The following is a 21,307-nucleotide window of genomic DNA, read 5'->3' on the forward strand; positions in this document are numbered from 1 at the left end:
TACAATTCATATTAATTAAAGAAACGCAGGTCAATTTTGACATGGATGCCACTTTTATTTTCACGTGTAACCAGATTTATAACACGGACATTCAGTGGTTAAAATGTGCAAAACACATTGATACCAATAAATTTCCATGTTATAAATTTAAATATAAATTCAACACTTAAAGACCCGAAAGTAACATTTTATTAGTCTGTAATGTTAAAAAAAAGAAGCCTTTCATTAAAAGTTGGTGAGGGTGGTTGGAATTTCAGGACTCCTGTGTTCACACTAACAGCAACCCGGGAATGTCACGGAATTTGAAAGTCATTTCCAGGCCTGTTTTTGAAAGAGCAAATGAATCCAGAGGTGTTTTGAAGCCATGGACTTCACCAGCGACTGGATATTATTACTGTTTTAGTCCATGTGGGCTTCGGTCATAACACGTTGATGACGTATCACTCGCTGTTACCTTTAGATAAAATGAACTGACGTGGAGTTCTGGGGTTTATTTTTGATGCGTTGAGGGACGTTGGAGAAAATTGACTGATGACGGGAAAGCGCACTCGAACCCCGAATACAAAAATACAAGAAGGTCACTTATCATGAATCCCTAATGTTCCTCACACATTCATAGCCAACTGTCGGACGGCGGTTTAACTCGATGTATGATAAATATTTGATCACTGTGAACCTTTAGAAGGATGTTTTGGGAGGAGTGTGTGTGTGTGTGTGTGTGTGAGAGAGAGAGAGAGAGAGAGAGAGAGAGAGAGAGAGAGAGAGAGAGAGAGAGAGAGAGAGAAAACATGAAAACGTGACATTTGATGATAGTGAACCTCACATGTCCCATCCAGTGAGTCATTCTTCTTTTAACGATGAATCACCTTTAGGTCTTTTTAACATGAATGTTGTCATGTTGCCGGAGACTCTGCGTAGCGCAACGTGATCTGCAGCCACTGCACGAAAACACACACACACACACACACACACACACACACACACACAAACACACACACACAGAAGCCTGCCTTTGCGGAAGCCAGAGGAGCCGAGGCGGCGCTAAATTAAATTAGCATACTAACCAGTTAGCGGTGCGCCGATGTGGATGGACGGGTGAACGGATCCGCTGGAAGAAATTCATTCTCTAAAGCAACGACAACACCGATTCCGGGCTCACTTTGTCGGGACCTTCCTGCAGTCCGCCTGCCGAGGAGATGGGGGACAAGGCGGGCACCAGGTAGGACGGTTAGGCTACAGCAGCTAGCAGCTAGTTAGCATCACGCACTTTGCTAACGTTAGCCGCGCCGCTGTTGGCCCGGGCGGGGGTGCTTCTCCTCCAGCCTCTGCGGGCTGCATTGGCCTCCCTTATTCAGAACCTCCGACAAATAAAGCACCGTACGTCGCGGAGATACGCGTTTATGCTTTAAAGACGATGACCTCGTTCGTGGGAGGCAGAGTTAGCACAGCAGGGTGGGGTTAGCTAGCAGCGGACAGGACGGTGTTCAGCCTCCGCTCGGAAATACCTCCTATTTTCTCCCTTTTTAAAAATGCATCATTTTAATGATCATCCGAACATTTTCCATCCTAGTTTCGGTGCTAATTATAAACAGTCTGCACGCCTCACACGCAACTGCAGTTCTTTTTTAATGTCAAACACGTTTCAGTGGGTAGGAATTCCCACGGTGGGTTTCCAACAAAATACGGCTGTAGTGGGCGTTATCAGCCCCCAAGATCTGTAGTTAAACGTGATATTTAATTGAATTACAGCGCTGGTTCGGCTGCAGGAGGCCAGAGAACCATGCAAGAGGAAGCGTGAAGGGTTGCACGGAAGATAACGGATCGTAGAGCGGGTCAGGAAAAGTGTGGAGTTGAGACGATTCCGAATGAAGTTTGCTGCAGTCGAGATTAGCCTGCTGCTAATTCAGGCTAATATGTGGCTACTGCGGGGTTATGCTAATTAGCTCTGGAGGAGTCTGAAGATGGAGAGGTGATAGTCTGGAGAAAGAGGTTTGTTTGAGGGGTTGACGGTGAGCAGGGGGCGGAAGTTGTCCGAGTGAACGTGAACTCATTATTTGCCTCATTCTGACCTCAGGGGGGAACCTGGTGTGTTTACACTGGATTTAGCACTCTGGTATCTGCTCCACCCTTCCCCTTGTTGTTGTCTTAATTTTGAATCCAGATCAGCCTTAATCCTGTTTGCTGACCACAGACTCTGTTTTATAATCCGACAGTCAGAGGTGGCAAATGTACACGCATGCATTTCTCAAGTACTAATACTGATACTTGGATAAACAAACGAGACCTGAAAGATGTGACGCTCCACATCGTCTCAGTTCTGCTCCAGTTCAAACAGCCAGGACTCCCTTTTCCTGATTATCTCTATTATTGTTGTCGTCATTATTGATCAGATGACATCACGAGGTCTCAGGATGTAGTCGTAGTTTTCAATACAGAAAAATCTTAGCATTTAATGCATTTGTTTGAAATGTATTCCAAAGCAAGTTTGCAACAAATCGGTGGAATTTGTCGTGCTGCTGCTGCTGTTGGAAGCTGGCTCGAAACCCTCGGCCGGGTACCACAACTGAGGCTAATGTCAGCGTCACGACCCAGCTCCGATACTCCTGATTGGATGTCCCATTCCTCGTAAAAGTAGAAGTTCTGAATCAACAGATTTACTAAAGTAAAGTGCAGGTTTGTTAACGTAGTCAAACGTTCAGATATGTGCAATATTTAGGGTGCAGAGATGAGCTGCTGGCTGTCTTATTGTAGGCGCAGACATGCATGTGGTCAAACCTTCAGGCCTCCTACGTCTGCTGTGTTAGGTTTTCCATGTCAGTTTTGTGTGTCATGCATCGCAACTAAAGTTGCGAGCCTGTTTTTGTTTTGTTTGTTTGTAAGATTTAAGGAGTAGAAAGCTAAGATGTGTGTGTTAGAATGTGGGGAGTCAAAAGTTGGAAGAAAAAGCAATAGTCAAGTAATGTACAGATACCTGGAAAAAAAAACCTTCTATTAGTACAGTAATGAGGGACTTTACTTCCCGTCTGCTGACAGATGTGCGCAGCTGTTTATGTTGTGTGCTGTCAAGTTTCCTGCTGGATTCCCTACGGTGAGATTAATGTCCTTGAACCTCATCTTTAATCTGAGGCATGTTTTGTTTGCTTTAGAGATAAACATTTATTCATTTCTCAACATTTATTCCTCAGATTTGCTCTTTGTTTACTGCCTGTGTTGCAGATTCAGCAGCTTCTCACATAGTTCCTTTTTATTGTGTTTTTTTTTTTTTGAAGAACAGATATAATTGGCTGTCAGATTGACATGCGTGATCAGGCCTCCCGCCTCGGATGTGGACACTGACACTAACTGTGAGTCGAGCCAGTGGCTGTCAGGGCTCTGTCCAGCTGTGGTGTCTTATTCCAGATGTCACTTCCTGTTAGGAAACAGGGTGAGCTGAGACGAGCAGGCGGAGAGACCTCTGTCGAGTACGTGGGGTGGGACGTGGCTGATGTTTGCCTTAGACGTGAGATGATGTCTCCTTGTTATGTATTTGGGTGTTTGTGCTGCGGCGACGGGACGTCCGCGTAACGCTTCAGCTGGCCCTGTTGACACATCAGCCACCGGCCGTGGAACCTTTCACGCTGCTTTTCACAGCCTGATATCGCACTGCTGCCCGATACTTAGAAGTCGAGAACATTTGCTCTGTTCGTACCTGCATATTGGAAGTATACCTCTGATTCACATTCACTTTAGAAAACCTCTTTTGGTTAATGTTACCGTACCTAATTGCTGCCTCCACCTGCCACCGGGGACGTGCAAGCCCCTGCGGAAGAGAGTCAGGAAGGGCTTCTGGAGAAACGCTGAATGTGGCGGCTCCTGATGTGAGCAGCTGCAAGATGAAGATCCACCGCTTAATTTGCAGGTGGATTTCTGGTGATTTTCACGTGTCAACAGACTTTCCAGTGAAAGTCGTCATGAAGATTCTCCTTAAAGGTGTAGGAAAGACGTCAAACCTGATTGGTAAAATGTGTCGATGAACCAGTGTGAGACAGAGTTGGCGACAGGTAGCTGCAACAGAGGTTTGCCTCACTTCCAGGGCCTGCGCTGGCGTGTTCGCTCATCAAGGTTCGGCTGCAGGATGCTATTATCGTATGAAATAATATAGTGAAACAATAAACAAATTTAATATTCTCAGTTTTAAAGATGAAGTGGCCCACATTTCAACCTCCTGGCCAAGACAGACGGACGAGGAAAGTGGTGGATCTCGTCACCATACGTCTGGTGCTGATGTCACATGCTAGCAATAACATGAATCTGTCAGAGGCTAAAGTTGCTAACTTGAGCTGTTGCTGTTGTTTGTTAGCAGGCGCTAACTTGCTACAATGCAAATATCATGAACATTTTCAACCCCATTAAAAAGGAATATCTCTGTAGGTAAATTTAGACTTTCTCCCTTCCTTTTCTCAAATGCAGTCGTATTGTTTTTCTTAAACTAATTGTTTTCTTAAAATTGTTGTCTCTTGAACCTTTAAATGTGTATTTTTCAATTCGACCCTGCATTATTTCTTATATTTTGTAGTTAAAGTGCTCCAGATCACCAGTACGACCTCGACAACAACAAACTGTCATCGTCACCTTCTGATGAGGTCAACCGGCGTGTTTCTAGATCATTGAGTTACGGGAGTGTGATGAACAGCGTGAAGTTACTTCAGATCAAACTTTACCCCCCGAAAGGTTTTCAGGAGCCGATCAGCATTTTTTCAGCAATTTTTCTTCCCCATCAACTCAAATTAAATTTGTGGAACCCTAAGAAATGCACACTAATCACCATTTTAAGGGAAAGAGGTGGTGGTGAGAAAGCTGAGGGAGTTCCTGGTTCACCTTTGATATTTACTCACCTGCTGGTCCTGATGGCCTCTGGTCTTTAAACAGAAACGTGCTGTGCTGATCAGGAAGGAAGGATGGGCAACACCTCCAAAATAAGACCCTGTTGGGAGGAAGTGGAATTTTCTGAGTTGATGTTTTTTGGAGGGGGTGTCGTAGTTTCCTCTGTCACCATTTTTGTTTCCACTTCAAGTCAAAGTGGATCAGAGGTGCTGGCTGGTGTTTGATGATGCGGGGAGACAGACAGATGACCAGATGAGTGTTGAGAGGATCAGGTGTGAGCTTCATAAATAGCTGATTTGACCTGAGCGTGGAAACGGTTGAGTGGAAGTTTCTGTGTGAGTTATGATTGCTGAGCGTTTCTATCTGGTGTGGGACACCCCGGGACTCCAGCTGGACGGGAGCGTGAGCTCATGCTGTACCTGTTAGCGCTTGTTCCCTGCAAAAGTTTACTGAAGCCTGCAGGCCCCTCGTGTGTGTAAACCATGGAGAGGCTACGTTCATCCGCTCTGCCTGGAGCTCTGACAGCACCAGAGAAACAGGTTTCAACCACATGAATCTATCTTTTCTAAATTCAGCTTCAAGATGTTTAATTTCTCAAGATATCAACTATGTCAGCAAAGCAGAAGAGCAAAATGGAACATCAACTTTCAGCTGGCGTGACATGGACAACGAGGGCACACCAATTATCTGTATTTTCAGAGATGTTAATGTTTTTTTTTTAACAGTCTAAACTTAGGGATGTGCAGAATACATTGGCCGACATCTTTAAGAACTTTCAGGTTCTAGTGTTTGTTTTTCCTGGTAGCCGCCCTCAGGGGCATTTTGTGGAACCGCATTCTGGTTACGGGACAATAAAAGCCTCCCCTGCTCAGATGGCCTGAGGGCTGAAAATATAAAGAAGGATTCATTTGTGAAAAAAAAAAACAGCCTTTAATTAGCAGCTCGGCTGAATGTGAAGCGCCACCACGTCCGTTCATGTCCAGACTTGAAGTGGCAGCATCATTTCAGGTGCGGGTGACGCAGGTTGCGGTCGCAGGGGGACGCTGGTCCATCCCTGCAGACCTTCCTGCTGCAGGTGGATTGCTCGCCACTGTGACTTGTTTATTGTGCTGGGAAAAAGTGAGGAAACAGCCGGCCGAGCGTTTTCAGCATGTTGCTGCTGGCTGTTGTCAAGCTTTATTCCCACAGCACGTCACTCTCAGGGAGGGTGCGGTGGGTGGATCTGATGCAGCCAGCGGCCTCTGCTCCCAGGCATCAGCATCTGATACAAACACCATGAGCCTGAGACTAAAGTTGAGCTCATCCCACAGCTTCTGGGCCTCACTCCTCTCAGGTCCTTCTGAAGGTTTGACACTTCCACCTCGAGCTGAATTCATAGAAAATCAGTTTCCATGAGCTCGTCATTGAAAATTTGCTCCAGTGTGACTTCAGATTTAATGTAAATTAATCAGAAATTCTATTTCGACCCCCTGCAACTTACCAATCGCAGGAAAGCGCAAAAGGTGCTCAAGGATAATGTTCAAATATCTTTTTAATCCAAATATTGTGATCCTAACATCACAAATCATAGCACAGTATCAGTCAAAATAGTCACAGATCATTTTCACCAAAAAAAGATGCTTTTCCACTGTCGTATTTCTGGTTTTACTCTCCAGTCATGACAGCAGCGCCACATTCCGGTTTAACAGTGTCTGACTGTCATGGGTGAGAGGAATCGATTAGCTGAGACCGTTTGGAACTGGTTCTCCTCTGGAACATTTCTCTGTGGAACATTGTTCTAACAGCCCCCAAAAATATTTGAGAAGCAGCTGCGAGAAGTGTTTTAATCTGTTGCTGACGGCAGTGACGCTGCTCCCTCGGCTTCACGCTGCTTCATAGAGCATCCTGTACGCTAACAGCACGACGAGTGGAGTGTAGAGCAGCTGCAGAGATGCTTCTGTCAGAGGTTCTGAATTAAAATGACAAACTCTTGTTTAATAATTGTCATTTCATTTTAAAAATTTGTTCTGCTTTTGACCGATGAGAAATTCTGAACACATGAAAAGTCCATGCGTCGTGACCCCAGTCAGAGGTGGTGGTCGTCCTGACTGTCCCAGCTGGTTTCCAGGTGAAGGTATGAAAGTGTCTTCCTCAAGTGAGAGTGAACAGTTGAAAGAACAAAACCAAATCCTCCCCCTGTTCTTGAGCTGAGGGGTTCTTAAGGTCAGGTCCGTCCACCGGACCCCTGAACTGTGGTTTGTGAACACATCACGATGAGCTGCGATTCAGTCAGTGTTGAGAGGAGCGTGTTCAGCATGGCTGCAGCCAGAGCGCTGAGCCGGTCGAGTTGGCCCGGCTGCCAACCTGGCTGGCAAACTGCCACCAGGCCGGACCTGCTGCCTGACCAGCGATCCATTTGGATGGAACGCTGACTGGTGGTCTCTGGGAGTTTGTGATCAGCCGGTGATGTTGGTGTCTACGGGCCTGGCACTCGGCTTCTACTAGAACAACTCTGACCTACAAACTGTTGCCTCCTAAACACTGGAGCACAGGCAGCGAAGAGCCCGTTCTCTCAGTCCCCGTCAGAGAAGACGGCACGTTTGTCCTCGTGGTTTTCCTGCATCAGACATCTTAAAAAGCTTCCGTCAGCTGGTTGGTGATGCGTTTCTGTAAATTTCTAACCGACTCCCTTCAAACAACTTTTCAGTTTTCCGTTCAGTCTGTGTGGGGTTTGGAAAAAAATACAACCTGGAGCAAAAGATGTAGAATGGTTACCATGGAAACAAGGCTAATTAAAGTTAAAGGCTAATTGTGTGTCAACTTAGCATCATTGTTCGAAACAAATAAATCCGTCGTTTAAATTTGTTTTCAGTGAAAATAAGAATAATGATGTAAAAAATGAACATACACACCAAGACCATAACATCAGTCCAAAATAACCACAGTTGAATGTTTTTTCAAAATGGCGCAGGCTTCTGTTCACACAGACGTGGATGTATCAGGTGTGTGTGTGTGTGTGTGTGTGTGTGTGTTCGCGCTGCTGCAGATAGAATCACTGCTTCCGTTAATGAGACACCAAAACCTGTTATTCAGTTTAAAGCTGGATGTAAACATGTTGACCACATCAGCCGCTCAGTCTGTTTCATCAGCTCATATCTTCACCCTCAACTTCCTCCTCACCTTCAGTTTAGAGATGTGAGGCAGATTAACTGCTTTATTTGCCACTTCCTGTTTGTCTGTTGTTGGAGGAAGTGACTATCCAGATGCCTGATGGGAGAGGCAGAGTAGAAATGGTCGTCATACTTTGTTGTCTTTTTGATGATGAGATGATTGTTGTGTGGAAGCGTCTGTAGTTGGAAAGTGAGAGATTTGGCCACAGGCTGGACGGGAACCCACCTCCGTCCCCATGAAAGCCCAGTGACATCCCATAATACCCCGGGACACATAGACTTTGCAGCACTTCCCCTCTCGCCAGTTTCCTGTTGTGTAGAAATAAACAGTGACCTCGTTTGAAACTGAGACATTTCCTCAGATTATTTAGACCAACTCCTCTGCCCCTCGATGCCAGTCTGAGGTTTTCCCTCTGTGATGTCACACACGTTGAAAACACGTCAACAGTCACAATGTTTGATTCTGCTCTCTTTTTTTCCTTGTTTGGTGATCAAGACGAATAAAACCAACTGACATGATTGTTTCTTGTCTTCTTTTTTGTCTCCCCTTCTTCCTCTTTCCACACTCCTCAGAGTTTTCAAGAAGTCGAGTCCTAACTGTAAGGTGAGTCACTAACAGCAAGGTTGAGTTACTCTGCAGCAGCTGCAGGAAGCACTTCGATCCACTCTGACCTTTGTGATACAGAAATAAACATTAATGACAAGAGGTTTTTATATTCGCCTGAAGGTTTGTTCAATAACCTCAAATAGACAGACTGGTAGTAGATCATCAGGAGCTGAGCAGCTGCTGACATGAAGAGATGCCAAACTGTAATGGCTGACTTTTCCCATCGCAGTTTAAGCCACATGGTGGCTTCTTGCAGTAGTTTGATTGTGGCTTTGACACATTCTCCTCCCTCTCGTTCCCCTGTGCAGCATTTAAAGGGATAAATCCCTCAGTCTGAAGGAGAGTGGACTGGTGTCACCGCGCAGAACGAAATAATCCTCCTTTTTTACACGGCAAACATGTCCACTGAGTCAGTTTCGTTTTGCCCAACAAAAAAGTAATCCAAGAATAGATAAAACTGTAATCCAGAGTTCAAAAAGCTGCGTTGAACCACACTGTCTAACAAGCACCCTGTTCTAACAGTAGGAGGCGCACTTGACCAACAGGTTGCAATGACTTTTGCTCGTTCATGAACAAAGGAGGACTTTGCGTAGCCACTTTAAGCGGCCGCTGTGCAGGAGAGAGCCAGCTGGTGAAAAACTCCTCCTAAAAGACCTCTGCCTGAAGAAGGTCTAGCAGTGGAACGATGCCTGAATAAATGACACAGTCCTTCCTCATGCAGTGAGATGCTGTGAACGCTGGTCTCATGAGCTGCGTGCTGAGATGCTGGAGGAGAGGATCGTTCATCTGTGCCTTTCTCCCGGCGCTAGTGAATAACCCTTTTATCCGTCTGCGCAGGTGACTGTTTACCTGGGAAAGAGAGACTTCGTAGATCACCTGGACCATGTTGACCCAGTAGGTGAGTCAGCGCGTCTGGAGACATCTGTAGGGGTGTTTCCAGCTCACTCCACAGTCACGTCGTTCGTTCCGGTCTCTGCAGCGTCGACCCACCAGGAGCATCTCACAAGATCAAACGAGAATTTACAAGATACCAGAACAGTTTTTTGTTCCGTTTACAAAATATCACTTCAGGTCATTGGTAGACGGCCCTGCTTTATTAATAGAAATGGGAAGTGGATGTTAAAAGGCTTTGACATTTGATTAGAAGAACTCTTCCCTTCACATATTTACTGACCACAGTACACAACAGTAGTTTTACTGGAGCCTGTAAAGGAAATGACATTCTAACACACTGGTGTTGCTGACATCATAGCATTTGTATGTAAGCTTGTGAAAACATGAGGTGTCAAAGGTTTTCAGGAGTTCCTGGTTGGTCGGTCATCTTCAGACAGAAACAGCTGAGTGAACAAACTCGTTCGTTTTATGATGACAGCAGTTTGTCGTCTTTCCTTCCTGCCGACAGATGGAGTGATCCTCGTCGACCCTGAATATCTGAAGGACAGGAAAGGTAGGACAGCTTCCTCCTGAACTCTTAAACATCTTGTCATTCAAGATCTTTACGTGCCTTCCTTCACGTCACTGAACATTCAGTTTCCTGCTCGTCTTCCTCTTTCGCTTCAGTGTTGTGTAACTTTACTTGTACAGCTTCAACGTACGGGGAAAGTTGGAGCTTCAGTGTTTCTCTCCTGCTGTTGACTGCTTCCTAAACATTTCCTCTTTCTCTGCTCTTCCTTCCCGTAGTCTTCGTCACACTCACCTGTGCGTTCCGATATGGACGTGAAGACCTGGATGTTCTGGGTCTGTCGTTCAGGAAGGATCTGTACATCTCCACCTTCCAGGTTTGAGCTCCACCCACAAAATCAGTCTACCTCTGTCCTTCCCCAGTTTCTGTTTTTCCCTTTAAATTCAGCACGAATCTAAAAGAATCTAGTGATCAAAGTCACTGAGCTGCTCAGAGCGTAAGAGAGTCGTCGTAGAGGAGAGACGTGCGGTGGGTTTAGACCAGACATGAAGTGAATCGTCACCTCGTCTTGTTCTGGTGACTCGTTCATCATCGCTGAGAGAACCATCTTGAACCCGGGGTGTCCCAGATGTGCCCCCCCCAGCACCAGAGTCTAGCTATGGTGGCAGCTGGAGGTGTGTGTTCGACTGACAACAGAGTGGCCTTCTCTGGCTGGAGGGGTAGGACAGGGCAACGGCCTGTTGTGTTGATGAGCTTTGTTCTTCAGTTCGGCCTGAGCTCAACATGACGCTTGTGTGTAGTTGGAGCACATCTTTTAAAGTTAGTCAGAACCACCGATGGTTTGATTTGTTTTGCCGTCCTCTGAATTTCCTTTTTGAAGCTTTTGAGGCTTCAGCCTTTGAGAGATTCTGGGACCTGTTGGTGTGACAGCGCCCCTGGTGGGAGTTAAGTGTCAGAGCAGCTCAGCTATGCTCTTCAGCAATGTCAACGAGTCCTTGCTTCACCTCAGCATTTGAGTTTTCAATTCATGTTTCATTGGTTGACATGCAAACAAGATAAAGTAGAAACACATTTCCTAAAGTGGTGAACTGAAAGAAGCAACAGTGGCAGATGTTTGACGGGCCTGTTGAGTCACCGGGGGTCTTCTGCTCTCTCAGGCCTTCCCGCCGGTGCCCGAGGAGCGGAAAACCAATAGCCGGCTGCAGGAGAGGCTGCTGAAGAAACTGGGCCAGCATGCACACCCCTTCTACTTCACCGTGAGTCTTTGCTCATTATGAGTCAGAGTTGGTGATCACCACCGTCCTGCTGGTGGTGATCACCAAGCGGGTGTTAGGTTGAGATCAGCTGATGGACGAAGGAACGTGAACCAGGTGTTGTGTCCTCCTCCAGATCCCTCAGAACCTCCCCTGTTCAGTCACTTTACAGCCTGGCCCCGAGGACACTGGAAAGGTAACACGTACACACACACACACACACACACACACACACAATCTTATACTGTGTTATTTCATTAAGATTCAGGGATCGTTAAAACCTGGAAAATTATGGATTGGAAGTCAGTAGCAGGTCTGGAAAGGTTCTTGAAAATGAATTAAGCCCAACAAATTTAGCAAAGTCATTGAAAGTTCTGGGTAAAAAAACAAAACGTATAAATGAAAATAATGGCAATAATTCAAGGTCACAATATTTGCTGGTTACATCCTGGAACGTTTCACTTTTGGTTCAACTTGACATGAAACTTGAAAACGAGAGAGAAACATGAAGCGTGAAAGTCCTGTTAGCAGAGCAACGGGGTGTCAAACCTGCTGCAGCTCAAGTCCGATATTTATCATCGGGTTTCCTGGACAAAGTTGATGATGAGAGCTGGTTGAAGCTCTGAGCCCCAATAATTTCAGCTCCATCATTCTTCTTCAGCTTCGTCCATTTTTACAACGTGAAGGTGTGTCCACGTCACGATGCTTTGAAATGTGTGAGTGAGTGGAAGCGGCTGCGGGGCGCCGTGCCCAACACTGACCTTCCTCATCTCTCTGCAGGCCTGCGGCGTCGACTTTGAGATCAGAGCGTTCTGTGCCAAGTCGATAGAAGAGAAGATTCACAAGAGGTGAGTTGTGTGTGTGTGTGTGTGTGTGTGGGGGGGGGGTGTAAATCTCTAACAGGGATGCGGTTTGGGTTTGAAGATGAATAAGCTTCACCTCTATCACCTAACAGTTGTCATGTACAGATAATATCCACTTTGGTAATTGTCGTCTGTTGGCCAAATCTGTTGCAAAAACAAAAAAATCCACGCCGCCCAGCCAGAGGAAGTGGACTGATTCCATGTGTGCGTGTCTGTGCATGTGTGCAGGAACTCGGTGCGCCTGGTGATCAGGAAGGTTCAATACGCTCCAGAGAAGCCTGGGCCACAACCGATGGTGGAGACGACCCGCAGCTTCCTGATGTCTGACAGATCCCTGCATCTGGAGGCGTCTCTGGACAAGGAGGTACTGCGTTTCTGTGGCTCTTTTGAACCAATAGAGACGGTCTCTCCTGAGCTGACGCGTCTCGCTACGTGAGACTGTTGTGACACTCACGTGGTGTCGGACTAATCAGGAGAACATGACCAAAGAAAATTCTCCTGCTGGTACTGCCATACTGGAAACAACCATCGACATGTTAGTGACTGAGGAATGGGATGTCTGATCCATTTATGTCAACAAATATAAACTTTGATATCTGCTCCGAGTTCACGAGGTGCGCGTGAATGCAGTAGCTGGAGCAGCGCGGTCCATCCCGCTGAGGGTGGCGGCCGCTCCTTCACACACTGACACACATCAAGTAACTTAGTGAGTTTCCAGCTGCGTCTGTCTCACTCCTCACTGAGAGACATTTGTTCTCAGTGTACAATGAAAGAATCTAAAGTTGAACATGTCAGTGACGGACGTCTTTTTCCCATGGTGCATTGTGTGCAGCTGTATTACCACGGAGAGCCCATCAGTGTCAACGTTCACGTCACCAACAACTCCACCAAGACTGTCAAGAGAGTCAAGATATCCGGTACGTTTCTTCTTTCTCCTTCAAACAGGATGTAAGTGAAGCGTCATGTCCAGTTGGAATCACGTCCTCTCTGTCTCTCCGCAGTGCGTCAGTATGCAGACATCTGCCTGTTCAGCACCGCCCAGTATAAATGTCCAGTGGCACAACTGGAGGCAGAGTAAGTCCTGTTTGATTGTCATGTTTTCCCACTAACAAGCTCAGAAGCATTCCGACGGGTTGATTTAATGAAACTTGTCAACACCTTGAATTCCGCATTAGTTTGTCGATCAAGCACTTCATTGAGTTGAGTCTGAAAGCAGAATCGTTGAGGTTTGATGAGGTTCACCCTGCTCGCCGTGGTCCAGTGTCAGTCACATCATTTAAAGGGACGCGTTGGTCTTTATTTCAAATGTTTTTTTAAAATAAGTTGATAAATTGTTGTTTTTTTATTTGAGCACGTAAGAATAAGAAGCAAAAAATAAATAAAACCCATAAAAAAGAGAGGCGGGGAACAAGATGAAAAGAGAGATCCCTTGCAGCATAGAGAGATGGTCACACCAGCCTGCCACTGAACCAGCAACAAATCAACCCGGAACGACTGGTTTTAATCTGGTTTAGTTTGGTTTTAAACTGTTGACATGAGTGAAGTTGATGAACTCTTGATCAAAGCGCTAAACAACGTGGTGAAGAGGCCAGATCCAGCACCTGCAGATGGGTTTGATTGACAGCTGTGTCGTTTCTGCAGTGACCAGGTGTCGTCCAGCTCGACCTTCTGTAAGGTCTACACTCTGACCCCGACGCTCGACAAGAACCGAGAGAAGAGGGGCCTCGCCCTGGACGGCAAGCTCAAACATGAAGACACCAACCTGGCCTCCTCCACCATGTAATACACACACACACACACACGCAGCTTGCAGGTGTGTCGTCACATGACCTCAATGCTCCCTTGTGTTTTTAGTGTGAAGGACGTCACCAACAAGGAGGTTCTGGGGATCCTGGTGTCCTACAGAGTCAAAGTCAAGTTGGTGGTGTCACGTGGAGGGTACGACACACACACACACACACACACACACACAGAAACACCCTCTTACATCCACTATGCTGACATCACGTCCTGTCTCTCAAACTATTTCCTCACCTTGTGAAAGTTGCTGGCTGAGCTGCCCATTTGACATCAGGGCTAAGTTCTCTTCGATGTTCTGTAGCGTTCCAGCTGGACTCTCAGGTCTGGTGTTGATTCACTTTGAAGAACCTCCCTCTCTGTTCCGTCCCGGGAACGTGATCCCTCAGGAGGGAATTCCTTCAGAGTTCACCAACGCCTGTTAGGACCGAAGGATGAACCATTTACACGCTGCTGGTCAAAAGGCACCGTAATGCATTTCTGTCCACACACTGTTGTGATTGCATCAGGTTGTCATGGCGATGTAAAACTACCTCATGGTGCAGCTCAGCCCTGGCCTCCTGCTTCGTCCTCCTAACTTCCTGTTGTCAGTGTTGGTTACCCTGGAAACCGTCTGCTTGTTGCTGCTGTGTTTGCTTCCACTGTAGGTTGTGAAAATGTTGCCGCCTGCTTTTCGTTTCATCTCCCGTCTGTGTTTTTGGGTTTGTGTCGTCCCTCCCTCCCCCCCCCCCCCCCTCCCCTGCAGGCTGCTGAGAGGCATGTTGGAGAGGTAAATGTCACGCAAGTGTATGTTCATGCTGATCTGGCGCCAACACACACGGAACATGACACACAGCCTGGTTTCATGCAAATCAGATCATCTCTCATGTGACTTGGTGTGGCGTCCCACTGAACCAGCTGACTCTAGTGGACTCAGCTGACGGTGTAAACAGACTAAGTCAGTGTTCACGTTAATGAGGTCCGTTAATGTTGACCAGGAGGCCGCTGGTTAATGTCTCTAAAATGACCAAAGATCTGTGAAATATTTTCTAAGAAATGAATTGGAATATCATGAAGAACCCATTATAGATGTAGACCAGCCACAGGCTCCGCCCCCACCAGGAATCGCTGTCAAGATGTAGTTACGATTTCATTACGTATAATTTAGATAAATCTAAGGTCACCTCAGTAACGGACATCATCTCTTCTCTACTGTAGCGTTCCTATTCTAGATCAAGTGTTTGCATGGGATTTAGTTATCATGATGGATTCTCTTTTTAGAGCAGTGAAGAAGAATCAACTTCGTTTGTCGTAGTCAGAGCTAGTGGAGCTAACTGGGAGCTAACTGGGAGCTAACTGGGATGATGCGGAGAGTTGAATACTCCTTGTACCGATCCTGCATGTGTAGTCCATCAACTATCATGAAGTCTTGGTCGACACTACCGGGGTGTGTGTGTGTGTGCGTGTGTGTGTGTGTGTGTGTGTGTGATTGGCTGTGTTGTGGACACAACAGGTTAAATTAAAGCTGCTCTGTGGTGTTGCTCGTGTTCACAGTCTTGAAAGTCCAATAGTTCAACAGGAAGTTCATACGCACGCACACACGCATGCGCGCGCACGCACACACACACACACACACACACACACACACACAGCGGAAAGAAGACTCAGCTCCAGAATCTCTGAGACTGCTGCTTGATGTTGGCTGTCAGCAGCCAAGAGATCGGGGCTTTACCTCCTGCGTGTTTCAGCCGCCATGTTCTCGGGACTTCTGTTTCACCTCCAGTCCTCTTCAGCGTGAATCGTCAGCAGTTTGTGGTTCCACAGTGTCCCGTGTGTGTCATTGGTCACATCAGTATGAAGTCCTCCATCGCCATGTTAACAACACAATCCCGACGAGGAGAACTTTAATATGTCTGAGCAGTAGAACCGCATCATCTCAATCCTGCTTTCTGTCTGAAGGCCAGCAGGGGGCAACACTGATGGTTGCACCTCTTGTGTTTTATGCCCTCAGTAACCACTGACCTGATAACTTCGACTCTGGGATGTACGTTTTTAAAAATAATGGTCTATTTTAGAGTAAAATAGAGCAGGTAGTGCAGGTCGGGCGTGGCTGTGGGTGTGTGATTGACAGGTCGCTGTCAAGATGGATGTTTAATGGAGGATTGCGCCTCTGTGCTGTTGAGTAGAAGTCTGCTGGTTCTTGAATAGACAGCACGTCAGGGAAGGGCAAATGAAAACACAACTTTCTGAAAAATGCGCCCATTATTCGTCATTTTTACAGCCAGCTAATCCACACTGACACACATTGAACTACGGATATGAGTCCAGCCTCCGTCAGCCGTCGCCCACCTCCACGTGCGGATGGCGAGAGGGAAACAGCAGCATGATATCAGAAGAGCTTCTGATTTTCCTTCTTACAATTTTAAGAACATAAATCGTAAATCTTCGTGATGTCTGAAAGTCCTGAGTTGTACACGGCCGGCCGTCTGAGACTCGCTGGGTGTCCGCCGTGATTTCAGCATGATCCGTCTATGTGAACTTGAACAGGAAGTGAACTGTGAGCTGACTTCCTGCTGACGTCTGTGTGTGTCTGTGTGTACAGGGATGTGTCGGTGGAGCTGCCCTTCATCTTAATGCATCCCAAACCTGTGGAGCCGCCGGCGTCCCGCCCTCAGTCAGGTGAGTTGACACCTCACCAAGAACATGTAGCTGATGGGATGAGTACGAAGCCTCAGCCGCCACGTCTCCGTCTCATCAGCCCCCTCTTCTTCCTGCTCTTTGTTTCCATGGAGACCAGAGGCAGTTTCCATGGAAACAACAGTGTGACATGCTCATGTGTCTGTGTGTGTTACAGCTGTGCCAGAGTCGGACCCCCCCATCGACACCAATTTGATAGAATTCGACACAAAGTGAGTATCCAGCAGGACGAGAGCAGAAGTGGGTTCAACGTCTGACGAGCGCGGCTGCGACCCGGGCTGGCGGCCTCACAGCGATGCCCCAAACACTTTTACTCAGCGTCAGACTTCAGCGCGTTTGAGCAGGACTTGTCAGTTTTAGTTTGAATCACAAATGAGTCCCTATTTAACGTGCTCACAGTTGCTCATGATTCAGGGCGGGGCCTCTTTGAGTGACTGGATCTGATGCGGTCACAGTTGTCACTCCCTGCTTGTCTCTGTCAGGCCCGCCCCTTGCTCCTCTCTAGCCCCACCTTTTCATCCAGATATGGTTGCCTCTGGTTGGAAAAAGCCAAGATGGCTACAGTGTGTGATACCCCATTAGCTTCGCCCACCTATGACAACAGGAAACAGGTCGAAGGTCAGAAGGTGAGAATTAGGCTGTGAACTTGACAGCACCATCATGCTAACTTGGCAGTCACTTTCTCAGATAGTTAGCATGTGGCTAGCTAGCACAAGTCCGTACATGCACGAAAACACTTGTTGCGGTAGTACTCAAAAAACGTTAAGTGTAATATACACACCACATGAAGTATTTGGTTGTGTGGGACTGCAGAGCTTCAGATATCAGTGAGGCGGATCATCAGCAGCATATCTGCCTCAGTCCAGCTTGTTGTTGTTGTTATTATTATTAATGTTGTTTTTACCAGTTGAGTTGTTGGGTTGGTGAATCATTCAAACTCTCTTGGTCTTCGCAGCAGCATCTCCCAGGACGATGACTTCGTCTTCGAGGACTTCGCCCGTCTGCGGCTCAAAGGTGTTGTAGACGACAAGGACGAGGACTGCTAGGAGCTCGCCAATCCTTCATATGCTCGCTTTGAAACCACCACACACACACACACACACACACACACACACACTCACTCACACACACGCTACATTCCCCAGTGGAGGGATGGATGAGGGCATGTTTGGACGGTGTTCTTCCTCTCTTGCTTCAACCCTTCGTCACGCCGCCGCCATTTACGCTGCCGTCTTCTCCATCTGTCTTCTGTTTGTTCTTGCTGAAGTTTGCAAAACTGTAAATGTTGAAATGTTGAGAAGCTGCAGAACAGATGTGGGCGGATCCAAATGCCACTTTTTTTTGGATGTAGGCGGGACTTGTGAAGGAAAGATTGATCTGTTGATTTAGAAACAAAAATCTGTAGGAAGCAGCACTCGTCCTTTTATTTTGAAATCCTTTGGAATGTCGACCGTTTCCTGCGGCGACGATCACATCTTGTAAAAACAGAATATATATTTGAAACAGAAGAAAAACTTTGAGCAGCCGTGTTCAGTGGTGATCGCCATTTTCTTCTCGTACATTCTGTAGATGTTTAGGGGAGGACACACACACACACAGACATATATACATGTACACTCACACACACACACACACACACACGGGCAACTGAAGTTCAATTCACCAGCATCCACGCGCCCGCCGCTCTCCTCACTTATGGTTGTCATGTGGTCACTCAGAACCATTCCAGCGTCGACGAGTTTCATTTCAAACTTTCAAGTTAGTAAAGCAAACAACGTGTGGCTCCTCTGAACAAAGCGCTCACGCTTTTCCTCGCAGTCCAAGCCCCATTGTGAGGAATCAAATATTCCCTGTATCCACGGTGACGGTGTCAGCGGACTGACCAGATCTAGGTTGTCGATGCTGCAGCGGCGTGCTCACCCCCCGCGTATCCTTTGTTCGCCGCCAGCTCTCATTGGTTCACTAGCAAGTCGATGTTTCCTGAACCGTCAGACCAAACGCGAGGAATGTTCATCACACGGCCAACAACGTCCAACACAAAGTTTGATGTTACAAGTCAAACTGACGCCGTTCAGACGAGTCGCCATCACAATGTCGGCCGGAACGTACCATCATGGCCTGGCGTGGGCGCATAAAAACACTCATTCTGTCAAAAAAATGAGAAGATTGGGCTTCGTTTCCCTCCGAAACGCAACATGAGAGAAGAGAACGTAGGACTGTGATGATGTCATTCTAAGTTCACGTGATTTCAACTGAAAACTCTTGACAGCACTAAAATATTTCACAGCTGAAGGAGAAACTCCAGAATAATTGAAGCTGAACTTTTTATTCTACATTATTAAAAGTTGAATAGACAACTTCGGTGTGACATCATCGACACCTGCCAGCAGGTAAAAGGACAAAGAAGGTCCGATTGGAGAGAGGAAGTGACATTTTGTTACCACAGCCTGACGTAGCGGCGTGATCCAGGATGGAGGCGTGACACTGACGAGCTCTTGAGTTTGTGATGAAGACGACTTCATTTTTTGTTTTGATTTTACAGATTAAGAGGAAGTAGAGACGATAGCCAGAGAAATACAGGAGATGTGGAAACAAACACTGAGATGAAGTTCTGGAGGCAGGTTCTCTCCTCGCTCCACGGCCGCTCTGGTGCTCCGTGACGCCTCCAGACTTCCAGAGAATCAATCTGAACTCCAACCATGAAGGAACGAAGTTGCCTGTTGCCTCTGACGAGACCCAGCGTCTCAGCTGTGATGCTGTCCAGATGGGTTTCAGTTGTCACATGAACCACATCCAGCGTTTTGGTGCCACATTCAGAATCTAAGAATTCACTGAAGCTAAAAACCTGACGATGCTGGAATCGTTTACAATCAGACCTCGGCTCAGCGGCCTGAAGCCGCTGGGTTTGTCGCCCTCTGCTGGTCGGCATGCATCAAAGGGAAACTGCTGTTTTCTTGTTTGGTTTATTTTCAGCAGCGACAAGTTCACCCAGACACACTTTTGCCACATGCGTGTAATTTACTTTAGTCTAAATGGCTTTTGGCCTTCTAGAAATCTGCTGCCGACATCCTCACGCTGCCCGCCGCTCGTTTCTGTGATTATTGAGGCTGAAAATTAGTTCTACCTCAACTGTTTTATTATGATTCATGATTCCAGGAGTAAATCTTAGTAGGAAATGATGACATTACGCTGTTTTAGGGTTGAAATCCTTATTTAGAAAGGTGTATGTTGATAGTTGAGACTTTGTGTTAAATATTATACAGTCTCCATGACTACGTGACAATTAAAACTGGTTGTTTTAGTACCCTTTGCCTGAGGGTACTGACACTTAATAGATTACAATTTGTTCTCATAACTTTTTTAATGTTTTCTAAAATTTCATCTGTTACTAAGGAAACTTTTTTTGGGGGGGGGGGTAAAATTGTAACTGATAATTTCGCTTGACCCCAAATTTGGTGTTATCTCCAAATATTTCGCCTTAACCTCTGATGTGCCGCAGCATCAGATGGGATCAGAAGTGACAAAACCAAACATGAAAATGGTGCCATAAAAAAAACAACCTCCGTCAGCCAATCAAAATAAACCAAACAGAACCAGCGTTTTCTGACAACGGTCGTCGCTCCTCGTTAAATTTGAACCATTGAAGCTCCGACGTGACGTGAATCTGTCGATGTTCAACCTCAGAAACCGATGAGAGACGTGGCGCCATCCCACCGGTTTTATTTTCCCCGCCAAAAAATACACAGATCAACATTTCAGATGTCACCTGAGCACTGCACTTTCATCAGACGAGAAAACCCACAGAACTGCGTTTTCGTTGTTTTCAGGAGGAAAAGAAGAAAGATTGACTTTTTCCTTTTTTACGCTTGGCCAATTTTTGAGAAGTTTTGAGGCTCCGCCGGTTGCCAAGTCGCCTCACAAATTTTCTTTTTGATCTGAGAAATCCCTCCGTCACTCCTGCAGCCGTGGACGCTGCGACTCCGAAGGGAAGAAGAAGACACCGCAGCGGAGCATGTTTTTAAATTTTCCAAGCAGTGCTGTGAATCGTACGAGCTGTGATTCTGTCCTTATTTTGTCGTGCATATGTGGGGTAACTTTGCTAAGTGTGAAAATATTTTGACAAGTGCCACGCCCCGGCCTGTGCGATGCTTACCATAATGTCTATAAAACAGGAAGTGATCTGTGCTGGTGGACCAACGCCAGTCAAGATTTCTGATTATTATGCTTCTGATTATTATTATTATTATGGTGACTATTATAACTTCTACTGTATCATCATTGCGACCATGATTATCCTCATAATCATTTAAGAGTCTATTGTTTTGCCATGTATTTTTTATTTTGAGATTTTTATTTTAGTTTTCTTTTTATTATTAAAGGTAAAATGAACTAACAGATCTGGCTGTTGTGGTGGTTGTTATCATTTACGTTCTCAGCTGGAAATGTATCATTTTCCCTCTGAATGTTCTAGTTGCAGGAACCCTTACGTTCTCTGAGTAGCCTAGAAATGGTTGCAGGCACTCAGAACATTTCTAGGATTCTCTTAGATATTTAGTCTTCTCTCTAGAAATGTCTGCAATTCACATGAGCAGAAGGTATTTTAACATTTTGTCCCAAGTCATGTTAGCACTGCTAACGGTAGCATCCAGGCTTCCAGCATCATCAGAGGGTTCATTAGTGAAGATGATCTTGATGAA

General features: G+C 46.3%; 1 protein-coding gene and 1 long non-coding RNA gene across 5 annotated transcripts; both read left to right on the plus strand.

Moving 5' to 3' along the window:
* Nucleotides 1–860: 860 nt before the first annotated feature.
* LOC147248149 (arrestin red cell) lies at nucleotides 861–21,005 on the plus strand. 4 transcript variants are annotated; one of them, XM_086225764.1, is made up of 17 exons: nucleotides 861–1,219; nucleotides 8,586–8,616; nucleotides 9,457–9,517; nucleotides 10,022–10,066; nucleotides 10,300–10,397; nucleotides 11,179–11,277; nucleotides 11,411–11,470; nucleotides 12,055–12,122; nucleotides 12,366–12,501; nucleotides 12,970–13,054; nucleotides 13,139–13,211; nucleotides 13,779–13,916; nucleotides 13,992–14,075; nucleotides 14,680–14,703; nucleotides 16,516–16,592; nucleotides 16,768–16,822; nucleotides 17,569–21,005. In XM_086225764.1, exons 1-17 carry the CDS (start codon nucleotides 1,197–1,199, stop codon nucleotides 17,654–17,656), a joined length of 1,245 nt encoding a protein of 414 aa, XP_086081890.1. In that variant the 5' UTR covers nucleotides 861–1,196; the 3' UTR covers nucleotides 17,657–21,005. The 4 variants fall into 4 exon arrangements, with proteins under 4 accessions (XP_086081890.1, XP_086081889.1, XP_086081892.1 ...); XM_086225763.1 differs by having other exon boundaries at nucleotides 864–1,219; nucleotides 17,566–21,005; XM_086225766.1 differs by lacking the exon at nucleotides 14,680–14,703 and having other exon boundaries at nucleotides 867–1,219.
* LOC147248150 (uncharacterized) lies at nucleotides 1,589–3,088 on the plus strand. Its single transcript, XR_015119425.1, has 3 exons — nucleotides 1,589–1,989; nucleotides 2,481–2,673; nucleotides 3,034–3,088. It is a non-coding gene; the product is annotated as an uncharacterized LOC147248150 (long non-coding RNA).
* Nucleotides 21,006–21,307: the final 302 nt, after the last annotated feature.

Source organism: Aulostomus chinensis, chromosome 15 (genome assembly GCF_037954235.1).
Source record: "Aulostomus chinensis isolate RoL2024-O1b breed Wild chromosome 15, RoL_Achi_v1.0, whole genome shotgun sequence".
Taxonomy (NCBI): Eukaryota; Metazoa; Chordata; class Actinopteri; order Syngnathiformes; family Aulostomidae; genus Aulostomus; species Aulostomus chinensis.

Excerpts from the sequence above, each read along its gene's own strand:
- LOC147248149 (XM_086225763.1), top strand. The coding sequence starts at position 1,197 with ATGGGGGACAAGGCGGGCACCAG. Across the intron at positions 9,518-10,021 it reads GGACCATGTTGACCCAGTAG|ATGGAGTGATCCTCGTCGAC; the intron begins GTGAGTCAGCGC and ends TCCTGCCGACAG. Across the intron at positions 14,704-16,515 it reads CTGAGAGGCATGTTGGAGAG|GGATGTGTCGGTGGAGCTGC; the intron begins GTAAATGTCACG and ends CTGTGTGTACAG.